General features: G+C 38.4%; 3 protein-coding genes across 3 annotated transcripts in view; 1 reads left to right on the forward strand and 2 right to left on the reverse strand.

Moving 5' to 3' along the window:
• The first annotated feature begins 535 nt into the window (after positions 1-535).
• LOC116695002 (calcium-binding mitochondrial carrier protein SCaMC-1) lies at positions 536-11,782 on the forward strand. Its single transcript, XM_032524996.1, has 10 exons — positions 536-744; positions 2,525-2,651; positions 2,754-2,841; positions 4,976-5,087; positions 7,604-7,762; positions 8,136-8,288; positions 8,865-8,972; positions 9,392-9,559; positions 9,708-9,858; positions 10,641-11,782. Exons 1-10 carry the CDS (start codon positions 565-567, stop codon positions 10,820-10,822), a joined length of 1,428 nt encoding a protein of 475 aa, XP_032380887.1. The 5' UTR covers positions 536-564; the 3' UTR covers positions 10,823-11,782.
• A 1,050-nt stretch (positions 11,783-12,832) lies between these two features.
• Positions 12,833-15,559, reverse strand: LOC116696172 (transmembrane protein 69). Its single transcript, XM_032526954.1, has 3 exons — positions 15,320-15,559; positions 14,002-14,043; positions 12,833-13,901 (listed from the first exon to the last, which is right to left on the reverse strand). Exons 2-3 carry the CDS (start codon positions 14,041-14,043, stop codon positions 13,185-13,187), a joined length of 759 nt encoding a protein of 252 aa, XP_032382845.1. The 5' UTR covers positions 15,320-15,559; the 3' UTR covers positions 12,833-13,184.
• Positions 15,560-17,026: 1,467 nt separating this feature from the next.
• Positions 17,027-18,133, reverse strand: part of tm4sf4 (transmembrane 4 L six family member 4) — a 5,061-nt gene continuing 3,954 nt past the window's right edge. The window contains exons 4-5 of the mRNA XM_032525265.1: positions 17,911-18,091; positions 17,027-17,496 (exon numbers count right to left, since the gene is read on the reverse strand). Of these exons, the coding sequence (XP_032381156.1) occupies positions 17,482-17,496; positions 17,911-18,091 (196 nt within the window). The 3' untranslated portion in view covers positions 17,027-17,481. The remainder of the gene's footprint in view (positions 17,497-17,910; positions 18,092-18,133) is intronic.

The following is an 18,133-nucleotide window of genomic DNA, read 5'->3' on the forward strand; positions in this document are numbered from 1 at the left end:
TTCGTGGGAGGGTTTACACAACAAAACCACAACAAAAGACAAACTAAGTTTCAAAAAGCAGGGACTAAAAGCTTGGGGAAATAAATAAGAAATGGGACTATATGAAAGAAAAGCTATTTGTAGGCTATATCACCTGTAGTCATCAGGCACTACGCCATGAAGTGTGTCGGTTCTGTTACTGCTGAGGGTGTGTCTCTGTCTGTGGGTAGAAAAGAGGAGGTCTCGTAAGGAAACTAAACCGAGTAGCCTAGCTATCTCCACCCTTCTGCTCAGCGCTGTCAACCTACCTCATCCATAAACTGCCTTTAGTAGACTAAATCTGCATTACGTAGTCCTACGTACCGGAGTATTTAGGATACCACACCGATTCAAAAGGATTTTTTTCCTACTCGAACTCAACTGCGGAAACCGATCCTGTTGCTTCAAACCAGAAGTGCCAGCAGCCACAATCAGTGTGTGTGTGTGTGTGTGTGTGTGTGTGCGCGCGTGCATGTGTGTGTCCAGTGCAGATTAATTGCAAGAGTTGATGTCTGCGTAGAGTTTGTTTTCATTCTCAGTTCAACAATGTATCAAGTCGTAAGGAAACTGTTTTTTACGGACTGCCATTGCGAGGAAAATACGTCGAAAACGTACGATGATCTGTTCGCCAAGCTGGACACCAACAAGGATGGAAAAGTGGATGTGTCCGAGCTGAGGGCAGGCCTGGCCGCGATGGGCATCAACACTGGGAAAGAAGCAGTTCAGGTACGGCCGTGGATACACACACAGGACAGGGAGGGACAAACAGGATGCTTATGTAGTACTGCATTCCTGAAGTAACAGACGGCAATTACTCATGCATTAACAACCCTTACAATAAGTAACTAAGTAACTAAGTTCAGAATACATTTTTCAAATGCATGGTATTTTATTGTAAGCTTTACTTTAATAACCTATATTTTTAGCATCAGTTCATAATCTGTTGATTATGTCTTTTAAACTTATTTTAGTGAAATATAATCACGATAATAATAATCATCGCGATAATATTAATCGTCACGATTTCCCAGCCGACATCTTCAGATGTCTTGCTTTGTCCAGCCGGCAGTCCAAATCCTTCAGATGTTCATTTTTATTTGATATAAAAGAGAAAAGATGAATACATTCATCAACTAATGACTTCAGTGCAGCTTTACTTGACTGTGCTTTGTAGTTTGCACTACATTCATTGTTCCACAACAATATTTCCAAATATTGCAGATTCAGATTTTCAATCAAACCTAAGCTAGTGTAAATACAGTCCCTGTCCAGTAAAAATCTTCTGATGTCAACTCTTCATAGACAACACAATGCATTTCCAAACATATTGTGAAGAGATGAGAAAACTCACCACCAGCTCCATTTGCTCTTCTGAAACTTTTGATTATATCTCATTGTCCAGTTGCCATAGATGTTCCTTTTTTTACCCATACAGTAACATTTTAAATGCAGGACTTTTACTGAGCAGGGAAGAAGAAAGAGTACTAAATCTGGAGTATTTCAACCATCTGTGATAAACCAATCCTAAACCCAAACTCTAGTCATGAGTCTAATTTTACAGCATTTTCTTACACGTTTATAACCCAAAATAGTAACAAATCATCTGGAGCGGATTAACGTAAACAATATGGCTTTTGTTGAAATCTGGATTCTATACAAAACAGCATACCTAACAGCAGTCTGAGGCTTGCAAGGGGCAGAGTGGGTGGAGAAAAGGTGTGTGAAAATGTCTCAGTTTAAACTGAAGGTGCAGTTGAGCTTTGATTGTGGGCTGTTACCTGAAGAGGAAGGTCCCACCTTTGCTGATCCAATAATATTACATTCCTCACACTCATCAGTCTGATAACTGCTGAAGTGGGCTATGGAGTCAGGAAAAAAGGGCACGGCTGTGTGTGGCCAGGTGTTGTAAAAAAGGAGCTTTGACTATCTGTGACACTAATATGATAAAGAGGTAATAAATATGAGCACTGGCTGCTTTTTAAACTGCTTCATTCAGTCAGAACAGGGTCCACAAGTCATCTCTTAAGATGTAGATTGCACTCATTCACATGGCTTAGATGGCCTACTGACTATCTGGGAATGTTCAATAGTAACACTAAAGTCCAGGTTTCAGGTTTCTTCTGATCCCAAATCGACACACCGTTAAATGCCACATTGTGCACTTACAGGAAGACTGAATTAAATCCCCCCTTGATTATATACATATCCCTCTTTAAACAAAGATAGTGTTTATTTACATAGTACTTTGCAGATTAATAAAAATGTATCCAATTCAGATTTAAATGAATAAAAGCAAAGCAGGAAATACAGACTCAAAGGAGGATTTTGCTGTGTTATTCTGCCACCAGCTGGCAGAATCAACCAGCTGCTGGAAAAAGAAAGAAAAAAAGGAGATAGGAGACAGACAAAAAAACTACTCCCACCACCCAGTGAGGGGTTCAGACAGCCGTCCGACTCTGATACTCTGAAACTAAACTGAACTTCTAATTTTCTGTATTTTATTCAGAAAATAATGTCCTCCGGAGACGAAGACAAAGATGACGGGCTTGACTTCATCGAGTTCTCCAATTATTTAAAGGAACACGAGAAGAAGTTACTACTTACCTTCAAGAGCTTGGACAAAAACAATGATGGTATGGTGTAATTATCTTACATAGCAAACTTTTAAGTTCATGAATGAGGAAAATTAACATAAAAAGTCAAACTAAATTCTACTGTGTTTTTATTTTCAACAGGTCAAATAGACTCAACGGAGATACAGCAGTCACTTGCAGATCTGGGAATGGACATCAGCAAAGAGGAGGCGCAGAAGATCCTTCAAAGGTATTTCTGCTTACTTGAGCTTTAATTGAGCAAGGCCACGTTGCCGTACTCGTTCTACTCTAAAGAGTTAGTTCAGAGTCAAACAGCTTGTTGGCGGATAAATACACAAAATATTCTGTTACTCTTACTTGTGGATCCAAGTAAAAACCCTCGTTAACCTTAAAGTGGAAGAAAGATGTCCAAGGTGTCCAGTGTGAGGGACTGATAACCAGTTCAGTCTGGAACTTGGCTGAAAGCTGACAACACATGATAAAGAGCTGCTGGCAAGATGTCGAACTGAGTTAGAGAACGCACCCAAACATGTACATCAATAATAGGAGAGTGTTATCTTAAAATATACTCAAAAAAAAAAAAAAATTTAAGTTGGAATTTTCTGGGACAAATGGGTCCATGTCATTTTGTTTCTGAAGCACTGCTGATTTGGTCACATTGCCTTTTAACCCTTGTGTTGTCTTCCTATCAGCCATGCAACTTTTGCTTTTCTGGGTCTTTTCCTTACGTTTTTGTCACTTTTTCCAATGTTTTATCCATTTTTTTCTGCGCTTTTTGACGTTTTTGAAGCTCTTTCAGACATTGTTTTCACTTTCTTTAACATTCTTTTTATCATTTTTTCCCAATGCTATAAAATTGAGTTAAACCAAATGTAATGAAAGTAGTAAACTGATCTTTGTGGAGATACTTGGGGAGAACGTTGTAGGGAACCATCCACGTTATTTCTTTTGACAATTTGGTTAAAAGAAACCCACATTTCTGATATAGAAACTTTCAAAAATGGGTCAAATTTGACCCAAGATTAACAGGAGGGTTAAAAACTATGTTTCTGATGCAGTTTTAATACACATAATATATTTATACACTTATACTATTCACTTCCATGTTATCGTAGTTAAATAACGTGCAATGGGTTCATAAATGCTGATTGAGCTACCTGATGCTAAGATGAATGCTATTATGTATTTAAGGATTTTGGATCATTATTCTTCAACATTTTTAATAAGTAATAATATCTTAAAGCTCTGGGACCTACGTGTGTGTATGTCCTGTTGGTTATAAGTCTTTCAGTCAGTCATACTTGGAAGCACAAAAACAAAAAAAACAGACATTAATATTACGTGGTAACACTTTTTAAGTAAGAAAATTGTGTAGAAATGTTCAGCAGTAGAGAAAAATTGTATTTTAACGCTTATGAAGAAACAAGTTTGAAAGGTTGAATTCAATGGAATTGGGTCCGGTTTAGTACTTGATATTGTTCTTTGCTCTACAAGTCAGGCCAGGTTTATGTAGTGAGCTCTACAGTATATGTTCTGACTTTGCATAAACAAAGTTTACAAAAGAGCAGCAGATGTACAAGAGCAGGCTCGACAGTGAGACCTAGACAGAGAAGTAAAGCAGGCTGTGCATGACTCTTTTTGTGTGTGTCATCCTACCGAACTAAATTAAAGGAAGGAACTGAAGAAAAGATGAACATTTAGAGCATATAAGGTCATAGAGTGATTATAAAAGAGACCAAAGGAGAGGTGGAGGTCACACATATGATAATGTGTTTCTAGGTGTACCAAGATAAGCGAAGTGGTCTTGATGACCTCAGTCTTCATAATGTTATCTAGTTCTTGTTTGCATGCTCCTTTACCACTATCTGTTACCATTAGGCAAATCCCTCCCTCTCTCTCTCTCTCTCTCTCTCTCTCTCTCTCTCTCTCTCTTTCTTTCTTTCTCTCTCTAACGAAACAGAAGAAGGAGCCTGATCAGTCTAGAAAGTGAATGGGATTTGAAATAGAGTATCAGCATTGTTCCTAATACACTAGCTTAATGTATTTAGTGGAGGTGCTCAAATCACATGACACAAAGTTTACAAGATAAATTGTGACCTTTATCTTAAAAAATGTGATGGTAATGAGTTTTTAGGGAGACAAATTAGTGCCTGATATTTTGTTAGATTTATTTTTCTTGTAATTGAATAAATGAGATTTATTGTCTGGCCTAGTTGGTGGTATTTGCTTGTTTGCTTCCAAAAAATTCCCCAGTTGTCTCCCTGAAACACTAAAATATTATCTGACATTAGGTTTAAATTTTAGATAAAAACAACACATACAAAATGTGGAAAAAATGTCTTCTTCTTTACCTTGTTGTACAGTATCGATGAGGACGGAACCATGACTTTGGACTGGAATGAATGGAGGGAGCATTTCCTGTTTAACCCAGTGACCAACCTGCAGGAGATTATCCGCTACTGGAAGCACTCTACGGTAAGGAGAGGGCATGACTCAGTGACTACTGTCTTTGTCCATATGTTGTGGACCAAACGTCAAAGTTTCAAAGTATTTTAACAGGTATTGTTGATGTTTTTGTTGGTTTAAATGGATGGTGCTGGTTAATATGTATTTGTTTTGTTCTCCTGTGTAAGAGATTCCCTCGTGCCCAGCGTAATGAGGAAAAACATTTTTCACACAGTCTTCATCCTGCTCTGGTGCCAAGGCCAGTCTGAGCAGGTTGAGAATACTCTCACATAGAAAAATAAATCACTAGTTAGAAACTCTATTTTAATAAAAATGGACGAGACACGGAGGCCAAACAGTTAACCATCTTTATTTCCTTTGACTGTTGGAAGCGCCACTTTAAGAACCATTTACTCAAAGAGAAAGTTGTGAAAGAGATGAATTGGCATCAGATAAGTATTTCAATGTCACTAGATTAGACTCATTTATTTCCAGTGAAGAGGTGAAAAAAGGAGGGAGAGAGGTGGAGATAAAAGCTTGACCTAACTTTTGTATGATATTCAATTCTTGGAAAACAATATTTAACAAATATCGTTATTTACCATTCTGAGTGAGAACCTTCTGGTCCTGTTAAACACATGTTAAAACGCAGTATTAATTGTTGATGTACATCAATATTAAACACATTATTTCACCTCTAAACCTTTTGCAGCTTGTTAGATGAACAAGGTATATTTAAATTGCAATGTTTTAACTGAAATTTTAACTGTAGATTGCTGGCTTTATAAATATAGTGGGACTTGTACTATGGTTGCATGACTGAGACGCAGCCAGGTCCAGTCGATGGCTAATCTGTTCACTGGCACAACCTTGGAAGTTAAATAAACCTGTGGCTGCTAAATTGAGGCAGAGATAAACTAATTTCACAAGGATTATCTTGTCAGTGGGATTGGGACACGTCACTGAGAGAGGACAGGACTCTAGAACAGGAAAGGATTGGAGTGAAGTCTCTGAGCTGAGGCATCAGTGGGACTAAAGCGGTGGTTGGTAACTTCTATGGCAGTGGTAGGTTCCCACTCCCGTATTCACGTCGATGGTTACTGGCCACTCGGGATTCAGCGTTCCTCCACCTGGGCTTGAATTGGAGCCGCAGACCCTCAACAATCTGACGCAGGGAACTGTATGTAAATGATCCTGATCAGTCTGAGAAGTAGAGTTTAGGAGGGAGCGTGTACAACACTGGGACTATATGGCCATGGCTCTGCTGCACCCTCAGCAGCAGCAACAGGGAAAGTGGTTTTTCAATGACTTTGAAGATGATGGGGGGATCTATGTGGTGGAGGTGGACATGGTGGGTTTGTGTGTTTAGCCTCATTGTCCAGGTTGTCGACTGGTCATGAATGAAAGCTTGTTGCCACTATGTAATTTGTCCACTAGAGAGCGTTTGTTTTCTCAACTGTAAAACGTCCTGCTCAGTACATATCTTTGTCACAATTCTTTATTAACCAAATGTAATGGTTCCTTGTGCTTATTTTATCTTTACCTTAGCTTATCTATTATATTAGCATTTTTAAAACTCTCAAATGTTGAAAGGCCATAATGCTGGGAATGGAAATAATAACGTAAACACCTGAGCTATTCTGATGCACTCCAACATTAGCTTATCATGTTCCGTTTTTCAGGTGTTCAATCAACTCCGGTTTTAAGGATGTGGTTGGAAGTGGATTGAATTTAACTATATTGTAAGGCGTGTCCTTTCATTAAATCACCACATTTCTAATACAGTCTAAGTTAAACAGAACATTATATTATATATATTATACCGTAGATATGTATTATAGAGTCAGTAGCGAGTGTTCATGGCCGGACATCATGCAGATGTTCATGTTGTTGTGCCCTGTGTCTATATGAAAACAGATTTTCCAGTCATCTAGTAAAAAAGAGCAAAAAAGAGATGTGGTTCTCCATGTTGCCTTAAAAATGTCAGATTTGTGGGTTGACAGAAAAGACTGAAGTACTAGCAGGTTGGACTAGTCTTTGAGCAAGACAATACGTTACTATTAATAAATCTCTAAAAAAATGTTTTTTACTAAACTGTCTTTTTAAATTAGACTGCAGTTGCAGAGTGTTTTTTCTGAGATTTCTTTTTATGTTCATAAAAAAATTGATTTTAAACAACCGGTTTTGTAATGTGCCGTGCAATGATGTAATTGATCTCACAGCATGGAGCTGTGAGATAACGGCATGCGGTTTGTTCCGTCATGCCAGGTGTTACGGCAAAGCTGCTAATTGTGTGGTTTTGAAGCTGAGGGATTCGTGGATCTCAAGATCATGGGTTGGAAATTACACAAAGCTTAATTGAAATTTAAACAGGTCTATTTTTGCAGCCAATTCATGTTTTGGTTATACAGTAACTCTATGGGGCCCTGAGCGAGTTTTGAACTTTTAAAAGAATTTCTTTTACCTCCTTGTTGATGTTACACACAGTATTATTTTAAAAGGTGTCTCAGACTGACTGTGATTTAATTGCGTTGTGTTGTGTGTAGGTGCTGGATATTGGGGACAGCCTCTCCATCCCAGATGAGTTCACAGAAGAGGAGAAGACGACTGGTTTGTGGTGGAAACAGCTATCAGCGGGAGCCATGGCCGGCGCCGTGTCCCGTACAGGAACCGCACCGCTGGACAGGATGAAGGTGTTCATGCAGGTGTGTCAAAATGTTGTTTTTTTCATTATTGGTTGTCTGTCGTGCCCCCTTTGTCAGATGGTCTTCTATATTTTGGTATAAAATGTACTCCATAAGACCAACGTAAATTTCAGACCCCAAAAAAAACATGGTTCAATCAAAGCAGGGTTCAGTGTCACTGAACAGTGGTAGTTGTAGTACGTACATAGTAATATGATGTGTGCCATCATACTACAGAATTACAAAAATGACAAAAGGAAAAATAATTCCCTCATTTAGGTGCTTAACCGGATGGTAATTGTATTTTATGCATCTTAAATGCTGCCTTTAATAATACATACATGTGTTCACTTTTTTAAGTAATGGCTCATAATGCAAGATTTTCTATGTACAGGTGCATTCATCCAAGAGCAACAAAATCAGCCTGGTTGGTGGTTTTAAGCAAATGTTAAAAGAAGGAGGCTTGATGTCTCTGTGGAGAGGAAACGGCATCAACGTACTGAAGATTGCTCCTGAGACTGCCATTAAATTTATGGCCTACGAGCAGGTAAATCCAAACTGATTACACTATACACCTCAGGTTATGTGCTAGTAAGATAATCGTTCTGCAACATGTCACTGTTGATGTAGTGTTTTAATATCAAAGATCATAATATAGATGTAGAGTAAAAGGAGGCAATTTTCAGCCGAAGTTGATTACTACTGATACTACCGGTCTTCAATAGTTCATTTAGTTTTAAATCCACCTTATCTAGCCCCCCCTAATCTCGCTCCTCCATACCGCTCTGAACTCTGTCAGCCTTACACTCCATCCCCCTCTTTCGGATCCTCCTCTTCCACAGTGCTTTCCACTCCTTCTGCCAGTCTGTCAACAATGGAACTCCCTTCCTCTATCCATCCATACCACAGAGTCTCTACCCACCTTTAAAACCTCCCTCAAAACCCACCTATTCCGAAAGGCCTACCCCACATAACTCCACTCTCCATCGAATTCATGAATAGGTTGCTTTCTTTTAGTTTTCTATCTCAGTCATTTATGTTTTAACTGTAAGGTGTCCTTGAGTGCTCTGAAAGGTGCCCGAAAATAAAATATATTATGATTATTGTTACTGTGTTTCATTAGTTTAAGAAGTTGCTGTCCAGTGAACCAGGGAAGGTCAAGACCCATGAGAGGTTCCTGGCTGGATCACTGGCTGGAGCCACAGCACAAACGATCATCTACCCCATGGAGGTGAGCAGAGTTGGAGGCATTTACAGATGTACCTTTGGTAATGGCTAATAATTAGGCCATCAAAATTTATTTTCAAAAAACTTTGAAGATGGTAGTTGTCTCTGTTAAGTCCACATTCATTGTCCTCTGAACATAATTGTCATCCTAAATAAGCCTCTTTCAATCTAACCTGAAAACAAAGAGCAAAGTAAACAGATGTGAGTGACATTACAGAAGATAATGCAGATTCCCTTCCTTGCTTGTTGAGGTTACAAAATAGCATAATGTATCAATAATGACAAATAAATCATTTACATATTGTTTAGCTTTAAACAGACTGAAGACTACCTTCTTATTGTTAAGCCTCAGCTGCTGACTGCTCCAAAGCCGAAGTTCTGTCAGGTAAAGAACGGCCTCCAGTAAAACCTATGTCCGTGCAGGTGATGAAAACCCGTCTGACCCTGAGGAAGACCGGACAGTACTCAGGAATGTTTGACTGTGCCAAAAAAATCCTGAAGAAGGAGGGAGTGAAGGCGTTTTACAAGGGCTATGTTCCCAATCTTATAGGCATCATTCCTTACGCTGGCATCGACCTGGCAGTGTACGAGGTATGTGGAAAATGTAGAAACAAAGCGCTATTTCCATAATGCAACATTAAAACAGTGATGTTCAATAGACTTGGTATGTTCAATAGACTTAAATATGATAGAACTAATAGTCCTTTCTCACACACTAACATATCCTTATCCTCACCAGAGCTTGAAGAACCTCTGGTTGTCCCGCTACGCCAAAGACTCAGCCAATCCCGGGGTTCTGGTGCTGCTGGGCTGTGGTACCCTGTCCAGCACGTGTGGCCAGCTGGCCAGCTACCCCCTGGCTCTGATCCGCACCAGGATGCAGGCACAAGGTACAGAGAACCAAACCTCATTCAAAATTCTCTCAACTTTTAATTAAGCCCTGTTGGCATTTACCCAGTGCTCCCATGATCTTATCCAGATGGACTAACATGGTGTAGAAAATAAGTTAAAAGTTGTTCAAAAAAAATAAATAAAAGAAAGTAGTTCATCAATTAAACTGTGAATGTTGTATTATGGTTAGAGAAATATCCCCTAATAGGCACGGCACTACTGTAACCAAAGCAAAGATTGAGTCACTATTACGTTAAAGCAGCTATAATTAATATATTTTTAAATTATCGATGGATTGCATGACTATTTGTATGGGAAATATGTTCCTTGTTGTGATGAATCTACAGAGAATTATTATTTGCCTAACTCAGTAGTTCCCGTTAGCTCTGCTGAGCTTTATAGCGTCATTCAGCTCATTTTGTTAGTTTTCTGGCAACCTTACTTTTTTTGGCTCACCCCATTTAGTGTTGTGTTTTCCACCCCTGCAAGCAAAGCTCTAAAAAACAAAAACACTGTACACTCCCTGCCGTGCACCAAACAAGTCAGAAGTTGGTGAAAAGCATTTTGTAGCTAAAGAACAAGATATTCCCCTCAGGAGTTAGTGGAGACTACAATTGGGCTATTGCTGAGAGTGATTATTGGACTTGCATTCATCAAAACCTTTAGCAACCTGTTTGGTTACTCAATGAAAAATGAAAGCACTGACATCATTATCTGACACTAGTATGTCTGCTTATATCAAGAATCCAGCAGTTTTAGATCTTTTTTTCCTTTTTCTCAGCATCTCTCGAGGGATCAGAGCAGCTGCCCATGAACCTTATGGTGAAGAAGATTCTGAAAAATGAAGGCTTCTTTGGACTTTACCGTGGCATCCTGCCAAATTTCATGAAGGTCATACCGGCTGTCAGCATCAGCTACGTGGTGTATGAGCACATGAGGTCTGAATTGGGGATTCAAAAGTAAGCAGCAGAGTCATTTGTGACGATGTGTGTTTGCGGGAGTGTAAAAGGATGTGCAACAACTTTTTTTTTAATTTCAAAAAATATCCCTTTTAACATATTAGGGGAACTGTTATGTAAATAATGTGTTTACCTGTAGGTCTCCCAAGTCTCAAGCTGCTGCATATGGAGCCATTGTAGAAGTTTTGAAAGTGATTGTAAAACTTTGGCTGAACTGTTAGCATCAGCAATTATTATGATTCTGAAAGAGTTGACTAATGACTAATTCGACTTCTACAATGTTTTCAAATGTATGCTGTTTGTCTACAGATTTAAGTGCAAGTCGGTTTCACTTTCAGTGGAATCAACCAAAGAGGTGGATATTAAGAAACAAGGAATACCAAAAAACACTTGGAGAGGTTCATTTGCTTTTGTTGATGAGGGTAGAAATGGCAATATTTTTGTGCCAGTCATTTTAAGTATGGGTCCGGTTATGTTCTACGTTCTTCTAACATTTTACCAGAAAGCAACAGCAAGTTCCAAAAAGTGGAACACTTGCTGAAGTGGGATAAAAATAAGACTGTAAAATAAGGGGATAACCTTTTTTTTGCTATCTTTATAGACAAACTGTTGTAAGAAAATTTACATTTTACATTCATTTAAAGACACTCGTCCAGCTTTATATTCAGTTTCCCAAAATATTGTGTGAGTGCGGACTGTTGCACTTAGAAATCTGAGGAAACTTTTGAAGTGCAATACTGTATTTACACCTTGGTGTTTCCCATTCTGGTGTGCTTCAGACAGGTATGTACCTTCGGGAACGGATATGTGCATGTTTGGTGAACAGGGGAGTAATGTGCCTTATGTGTTTTTCTCAGATATCTGTTGACTTCTGCACCTCTCATTTGTTTGCCTTTCTTTTCAATATACGGTTCATTAGATGCTGGTGTTTACATTAATAAAAAACATTGGAATACAAAAGTGAGACGTTTTGAGAGCATTTATTTTCAACTCACTGTGGTTGAAATGTATTTTAACCCTCATGTTGTCCTCAGGTCTAATTGATCCATTTTCCTATATCAATGCTCTTTTTAAATTACCCAATTGTAATTACCCAAAATAACATTGATTCCACGCAACGCTCTTTGGCAAGCACGAATCTCATCTTCAATTTTATAGCATTTAAAAAACTAATTGAAGTGGTTTTGAAATAGTTTTGAGTAAAAGTTGACATATTACAGTCTGTGATAATCCATCAACATCCATTCCTTTAATTTTAGTCTAAATAATTCCTATTTTTTCTGCTTTTCTAACACAAACATTAGGTATAATTTTCTTATAAATGAGGTTTATTGACCATAAATTTACAAATAACTAAAACTAAAGTTAATAAGTTAGTGTTATGTAGTGTTGAAAATGTCAAAAAAGTGAAAAACATTGAACAAAAAGCATCAAGTGTTGAAAAAAGGGACAAATGTAAGAATTTTAAAAACATTGATTCAAAGCATCAACAAAAGTGTTGAGTTTCAATTTTGACGGGAAGACAACACAAGGGTTAAAGAAAACGTTTGTCAGAAAGGTGTGGCACAACATAACAAGGCAAGTAATGAACCAGTTGGGATCTGAAAACTTGTTCTGTGAACCCAGATGCATTCTGGGTGCAAGCTTTCACTCGAGCCTTGTGAGTTGCGGGAGTTGATCCTTGAAGCTTTAAGAACAGATTACTCCACTTGAGATCTTAATACTCATTTGCCCAGTGATGTCAATACGTCTGACTTTAGCCGTCTGATCTTGGTCAGGAAACAGAAACGGGGGTTCTGCTCATTTGCATCATTGCACTAAAGAAGGGACTAAAGGAGACTGCTTCGCAACTTCTCCAGTTCCTGCTTAATAACTCAAAACATGATATTGATTTATGAATAGTCACTTATGTCAAGCTAAAATATGAACATATTTTGGTTACAGCTTCTAAAATGTTTATTTTTACTCTTTCATATCACAAATCAAAAACAGAAAATTAGATCAAGACAAAAGAATGGTGAACGGTAAAAGTGCATTTATTTGACAATCATTGAGCAACAACTTCCCCATTTCAGTCTTTTTTGTTCAGTTCTTGTTCCATTTGAAACATGATTTTTGCCACTCCTGGTGCTAGTTTAAAAAAAAAAAAACCCATCACTGACAAGCTATTTTTTTCAGAATAATTTGAAAAATGGTACACATACATACACAACTTCTATACATTAGACATAGGCCAGTTGTGCTCAAGAAAAAAGACAGACAGACCTGTGATTAAGACAGAAGAGGGGCAGAAAAATATGTTTTAATAAATAAGCTTTCCAAAATAAAAACATTGGAGCTTTATAGTTTATATTTTGTTATACTATTTAATCTGAGAATAGCTTCTTTTCTATGTATATTCCATTTATTATGAGTGTACCAATAAGAGAAAAAAATGCCACAGTGGTCAGGATGGAGCGCAGGGCTTTAAACCAGCTGGGGTAAGTGGGCAGCAGAGACAGATCATAATGCAGCGATATTCCTAGGCCCATGATAACCATGGTGGCTGCAGGAACAATGCTGTCGCTCATCAGCATGGACACCCAGGCTAACAGGGAAGGAACCACACTGTTGGCCAGGTTTATCCAATCAGGTTTTGCTGGGCTGCTCTCAGGAAGAGCGAATCCCCAGCGAGCGCCACCCAGGAAGGAAACAATGGAGGCGCCGTAAGCTAACTGAGCATAGGCCAACTCTGGAGAGTAGCTCTCGGTCACAGCCATGAGCAGGGGAGGGGCGACAAAGGGGATCAGCCCTGCAAACCCCAGGTACAGGGCAGGTTTGGGACCTTTCCACAAGTCCTTCATGTCATAGCGCAGCAGATCCAGCTCTCTGGGAGCTTCAAGCTTTGGTCGCTTCTTCAGCTTCACAGCAGAAGAGTGGAAATGCTGGCTCCTCACTAAAAATGGAGCTGCATGACTGTGGGTCCTTTTGAAACCGAGGACAGCAGGTTTGTCTCGTCTGACATCCATCTCTGAAAACGGCAGCCTTGCCGTCGAGGCACAGCGGGTCCAGCATCTTTGTGGAGGACCTGCCCAATGCCACACCTAAAGACAAGACATTTACAATATTATTTAAAAAAAAAAGACAAATTATTAAAATATGAGCAAAAGAGCTTTTGGAGCAAGTACATCACTGGTCTGTTACCTTCGGGGCTACAAAGGTGGTTCTGAACATATAAGACAGCATCTGATGAAAAAAGAAAACAGAGATCAGGTTAGACAGAGAAAAGACAATAAAAGCTGATTCACTCAAAATAAAAAGCTAATAAAAAAAATTAATAATATGCTCCACATATCTGGAACAAACATCCGCAAAACTGTAGGTCAGCACCTTCTCTCTGTTCTTTTAAATCAAGGCTGAAGACCTAGCTTTTTGACATGGCCTTTTTTAATTCATTGTACTGCACTGTGGCAAGGCAGCTTTATTTTTGCAGTTTAGTTCTGACTCACAGGAAGCACAGGAAACCAGTATAAAGACTTCAGAACTGTGAATTATATTCCTGTAATCTGCTTTTAATTAGGTATTCGTATGTTGTTAATTTTGTCTAAACTGTTGTTTTTTTAAAATTTTGTATTCATATCTCACATTAAAAAAAAAATTAGATTAGATAATACTTTATTCATCCCACAATGGGGAAACTCACTTGTTACAGCAGCTGTTTTCCACAGTAAAAAGCAAACCAACAGGGAAACAGACAATGTGCAAACAGTACTGAATGAATGTAAAGTGTCATTATATAAAAAGGCACTGTAAAGTAAAGTGAGGTGGCCATAGTGCGAAAAATATTGCAATGTAAATAAGCAAGTGATGTGAAATTAAATTGAATAATGTCATTAGATAATATAGCAAAAGAAAGTAACCATGAATGATAGGTGATAGTGATACTCGCAATGGAAAAATATAAATACAGATAATATAAATATCCACAGAGCCATGGTGGGTAATTGAATACAGGTACAGAAACTACAACATTATTAATGTTTTTATGTAAAGCACTTTGAATTGCACTGCTGCTGAAATGTGCTATCTAAATAAAACTGCCTTACATTTAACACACACGAAGACGCATGGGAAATTAATAAGAACCCAAAACAGCTAAAGAAATGGCGCAACAGAAGAAACTTGATGAGCTCCTATTATACATATATGGGTTCACCTTAACCGGTCTGGTTCCTCTCTCCGCTAACGTTATACCAACATGTTAACGTGTCTGAGGCCGCTAACTACAACACAGCTCAGACAGATAAACATAAATGATGTGAAAAACTTATCTTGATAACGTTACTGCGGACTAGCAACACGCGAGACCGCGACACAACAACGACTTCACTGGGTTAACAGCTAACGTTACACGGCTAACGTTACACGGCTAACGTTACACAGCTAACGTTACACGGCTAACGTAGGCCCATGTCACTTAACACAACTGCATTCCCGAAACACGGACGAGCGCAATTATTACCTCTGTTTTAGGATAACAACATCATACTTTAAACATGTATTCCCGGGGTCACCCCGTATTTAGCTGGTGGGCATGTATGCATGGATGTGGGAAACACGTTGGTACGCGGTTTATTTCCTTCCGTGTTTGCAAAGGGGCTTCGTAACGTAATGGTTCCACTTGAATACAGTGAGTCTAAGTAGAAACAAGCTAGCCTAGATTTATTCAGAATTTGACAAAGTAAACTTGCTACTAAAAAACAGATGTGTTTGTCATGTGTTTCAAACTGGCCACCAGAGGCGGTTATAGATACTCTTTGACATGACTGAAGAAACTCGACCAGTCATCGATTAGCAGGGCTGATTAACGAGTGTCATTTAGTCGTTCCGTCCCAAAACTCAAAACGGATTAAATATCGTCTTTAGCAACGAGGAGTAGTTGAAAGGTTTGTCGTATAGAAAAATAAAATATTTATCCAGAAAAGCATTTACTCAAGTAGCCTACTGTAATTTTTGAGGTAGGATCCTACGACGACACTGCACTACAGTTCAGTGGGTCCGGGAAATATTTTGAGCCTATAGGCTACATTTATTTGACACATGAATTGGAGATTAATATTTTGTAACATAAAAAACATTTGAGCAGTTATTATATATACCAAGTACATGATTGAGGTATTTTATGGCAGTAGCATTGTATTGATGGTATTGTAGCATTTTAGCAGGTTCAAGTGGAGCTGTTTAATCACTAGCAATTTCAATGTATTTATAGTATCAAATTCTAACAAGAGCTATCTCAATAATATAACAGAGTTATTAATTTATATTCATATATGTTTATATATGTTATAGCAATGCGTCATGTTTTATGTGTCTACAGTAAATTTCACCATAGTTTATTTGCATTATACAGACTATTCCTCATAATTTTGTCCTATAGGTTTATATCATATTACTGTCAATTTTCTCTTTGTGTGTTTTCTGGCAGTTGGTGTGCTTGGGTGTAGAAGCAAAATGATGGGCTGTCCCAACACACTAACATGCTGTCAAGATGGCTGTCATCAGCTGAGACGGTCTGGATGACTGGAGCTCCAGTAAGAAAGATTTCACTTTGTTATACTATATGTCAGAAGATGGAGGTGAACATGGCTGTGAAAACCCATACACAGCATGAAATCAGATCAGTCATTCACAAATGTACAGAACGACGTACTTTAATAACACATCACACAAGTTAGTGCCTCGTCATAAAAGGGCCGACATGTTAGTCTGTACAAAAGAGAAGTGAAAAAAGCCTTATGACAGTTGCGTCCATCCCTACAGTGAGTAATTGGTGTGAAGTATTTTCCTGTGGCACACACTGATACTAGAAAACACCTCCATAACACATTTTTCATGATCGTTCATGACAATAATTGCACTAAAGTCCGTTGGAACAACATTTTGAAATAAAAGCATTCTGTTGAAGTTCAAATTCAAAGAGCAACATTCATCATAACAGAGTGTCCAAGTTAACATATTCATTGAGAAGTAGCCTCCATGTTAGATTTTAATGATGGTGTCGATACCATACTGTAACCAGACTGTTAACAAAATTATATATAGTTTATACATATATAGTTTTACAGTCTATGGTTGATACAGGATATGTTTTTCTGGCTCTATGACCTTTTAACCCCCATCAAACTCATGCATTCTAGACAAAATGACCAGCAGGGGGTAGTCATGCAACAGAAATATCTTCTCTCAAGAGAGATCATTTCTATCAGGTTGTTGCTTTGTTTAAACTAGATACGAAAAACAAACAGTATTTTAAGCAATAGTATGACCCTATCCTATATCATGGTCCTATCTGCTTTTGATAAATATATAAAATAGGATCTTTATTCACTGATTTGTGTATAGCAGGAGGGAAAATTATTAACTACAGTTCAGTGGTTAGTGTTCACAATAATGAGAAGATTCATCAGAGAGTCATTAGTCATTAGTGTTTGCTAGAGAGAAAAGCCTTTCAATTAGAGCTCTGTCATTTCAACAGTGTTGTCCCATAGTCGGCACAATGTAATCAATGAGCTCTTATGCAAAAATGTACAGCTATGGCGTAAAGCAAGAAACTAGTGTCGTCCTCTAAAAACAGGAAACAGCCGCGTGCAGACTCTCATAGCTGTAGGACGTGGTCAAACTTCAGGCTCCATCACTCTGAAAGACAAACATGATCAACATTTTCATGGTTTACTCTAAAAATGTAATTCATCTCTCTGTCAAGCTGTAACCAGTTCAATAATTCACTGGATCCCAGTTATTGAGTTATTATCAGCTTACTTTCATTCACTAGCCAAGTATCAAATCTAGCATTATATGGGCAACATACAGTTTATTAATTCTATTATTAGAAAGTATCTAGGTAAGAAGGTTTTTTTAACTTCCGGTGAGATCCTTATTAGTCTTCTTCTTTTCCTTCAGTTGACACCAGTAAATGTTTCATTGAGATCAAAATCTTTAATTCTGACAAAGAAGACAACTTCTGTTATAACCTATAAACTGTCTATTATGCCTTCAAATGTATCCAATCCTTCTCACTAATAGTCTTAACTGAACTTATCTCATACTGACCCCTCCACAGCAGTCCCCACACAGACATCCCAGCAGGCCGTTCACCACCTGCACAGCACACAGCGCCATCTGGATTAAACCCATGACCAGCAGCACAGAGAACAGAGAGAGATGCCAGGACACCACGCCAGCCGGCTCTAAACATATCGTTGACCAGGCAGTTTTGTTGGACAGGTAGTCGCTGGAGAGGCAGAGTAAAGAACAAGACACAGCAGTTGGGCTT

Source organism: Etheostoma spectabile, chromosome 9 (assembly GCF_008692095.1).
Source record: "Etheostoma spectabile isolate EspeVRDwgs_2016 chromosome 9, UIUC_Espe_1.0, whole genome shotgun sequence".
Classification (NCBI taxonomy): domain Eukaryota; kingdom Metazoa; phylum Chordata; class Actinopteri; order Perciformes; family Percidae; genus Etheostoma; species Etheostoma spectabile.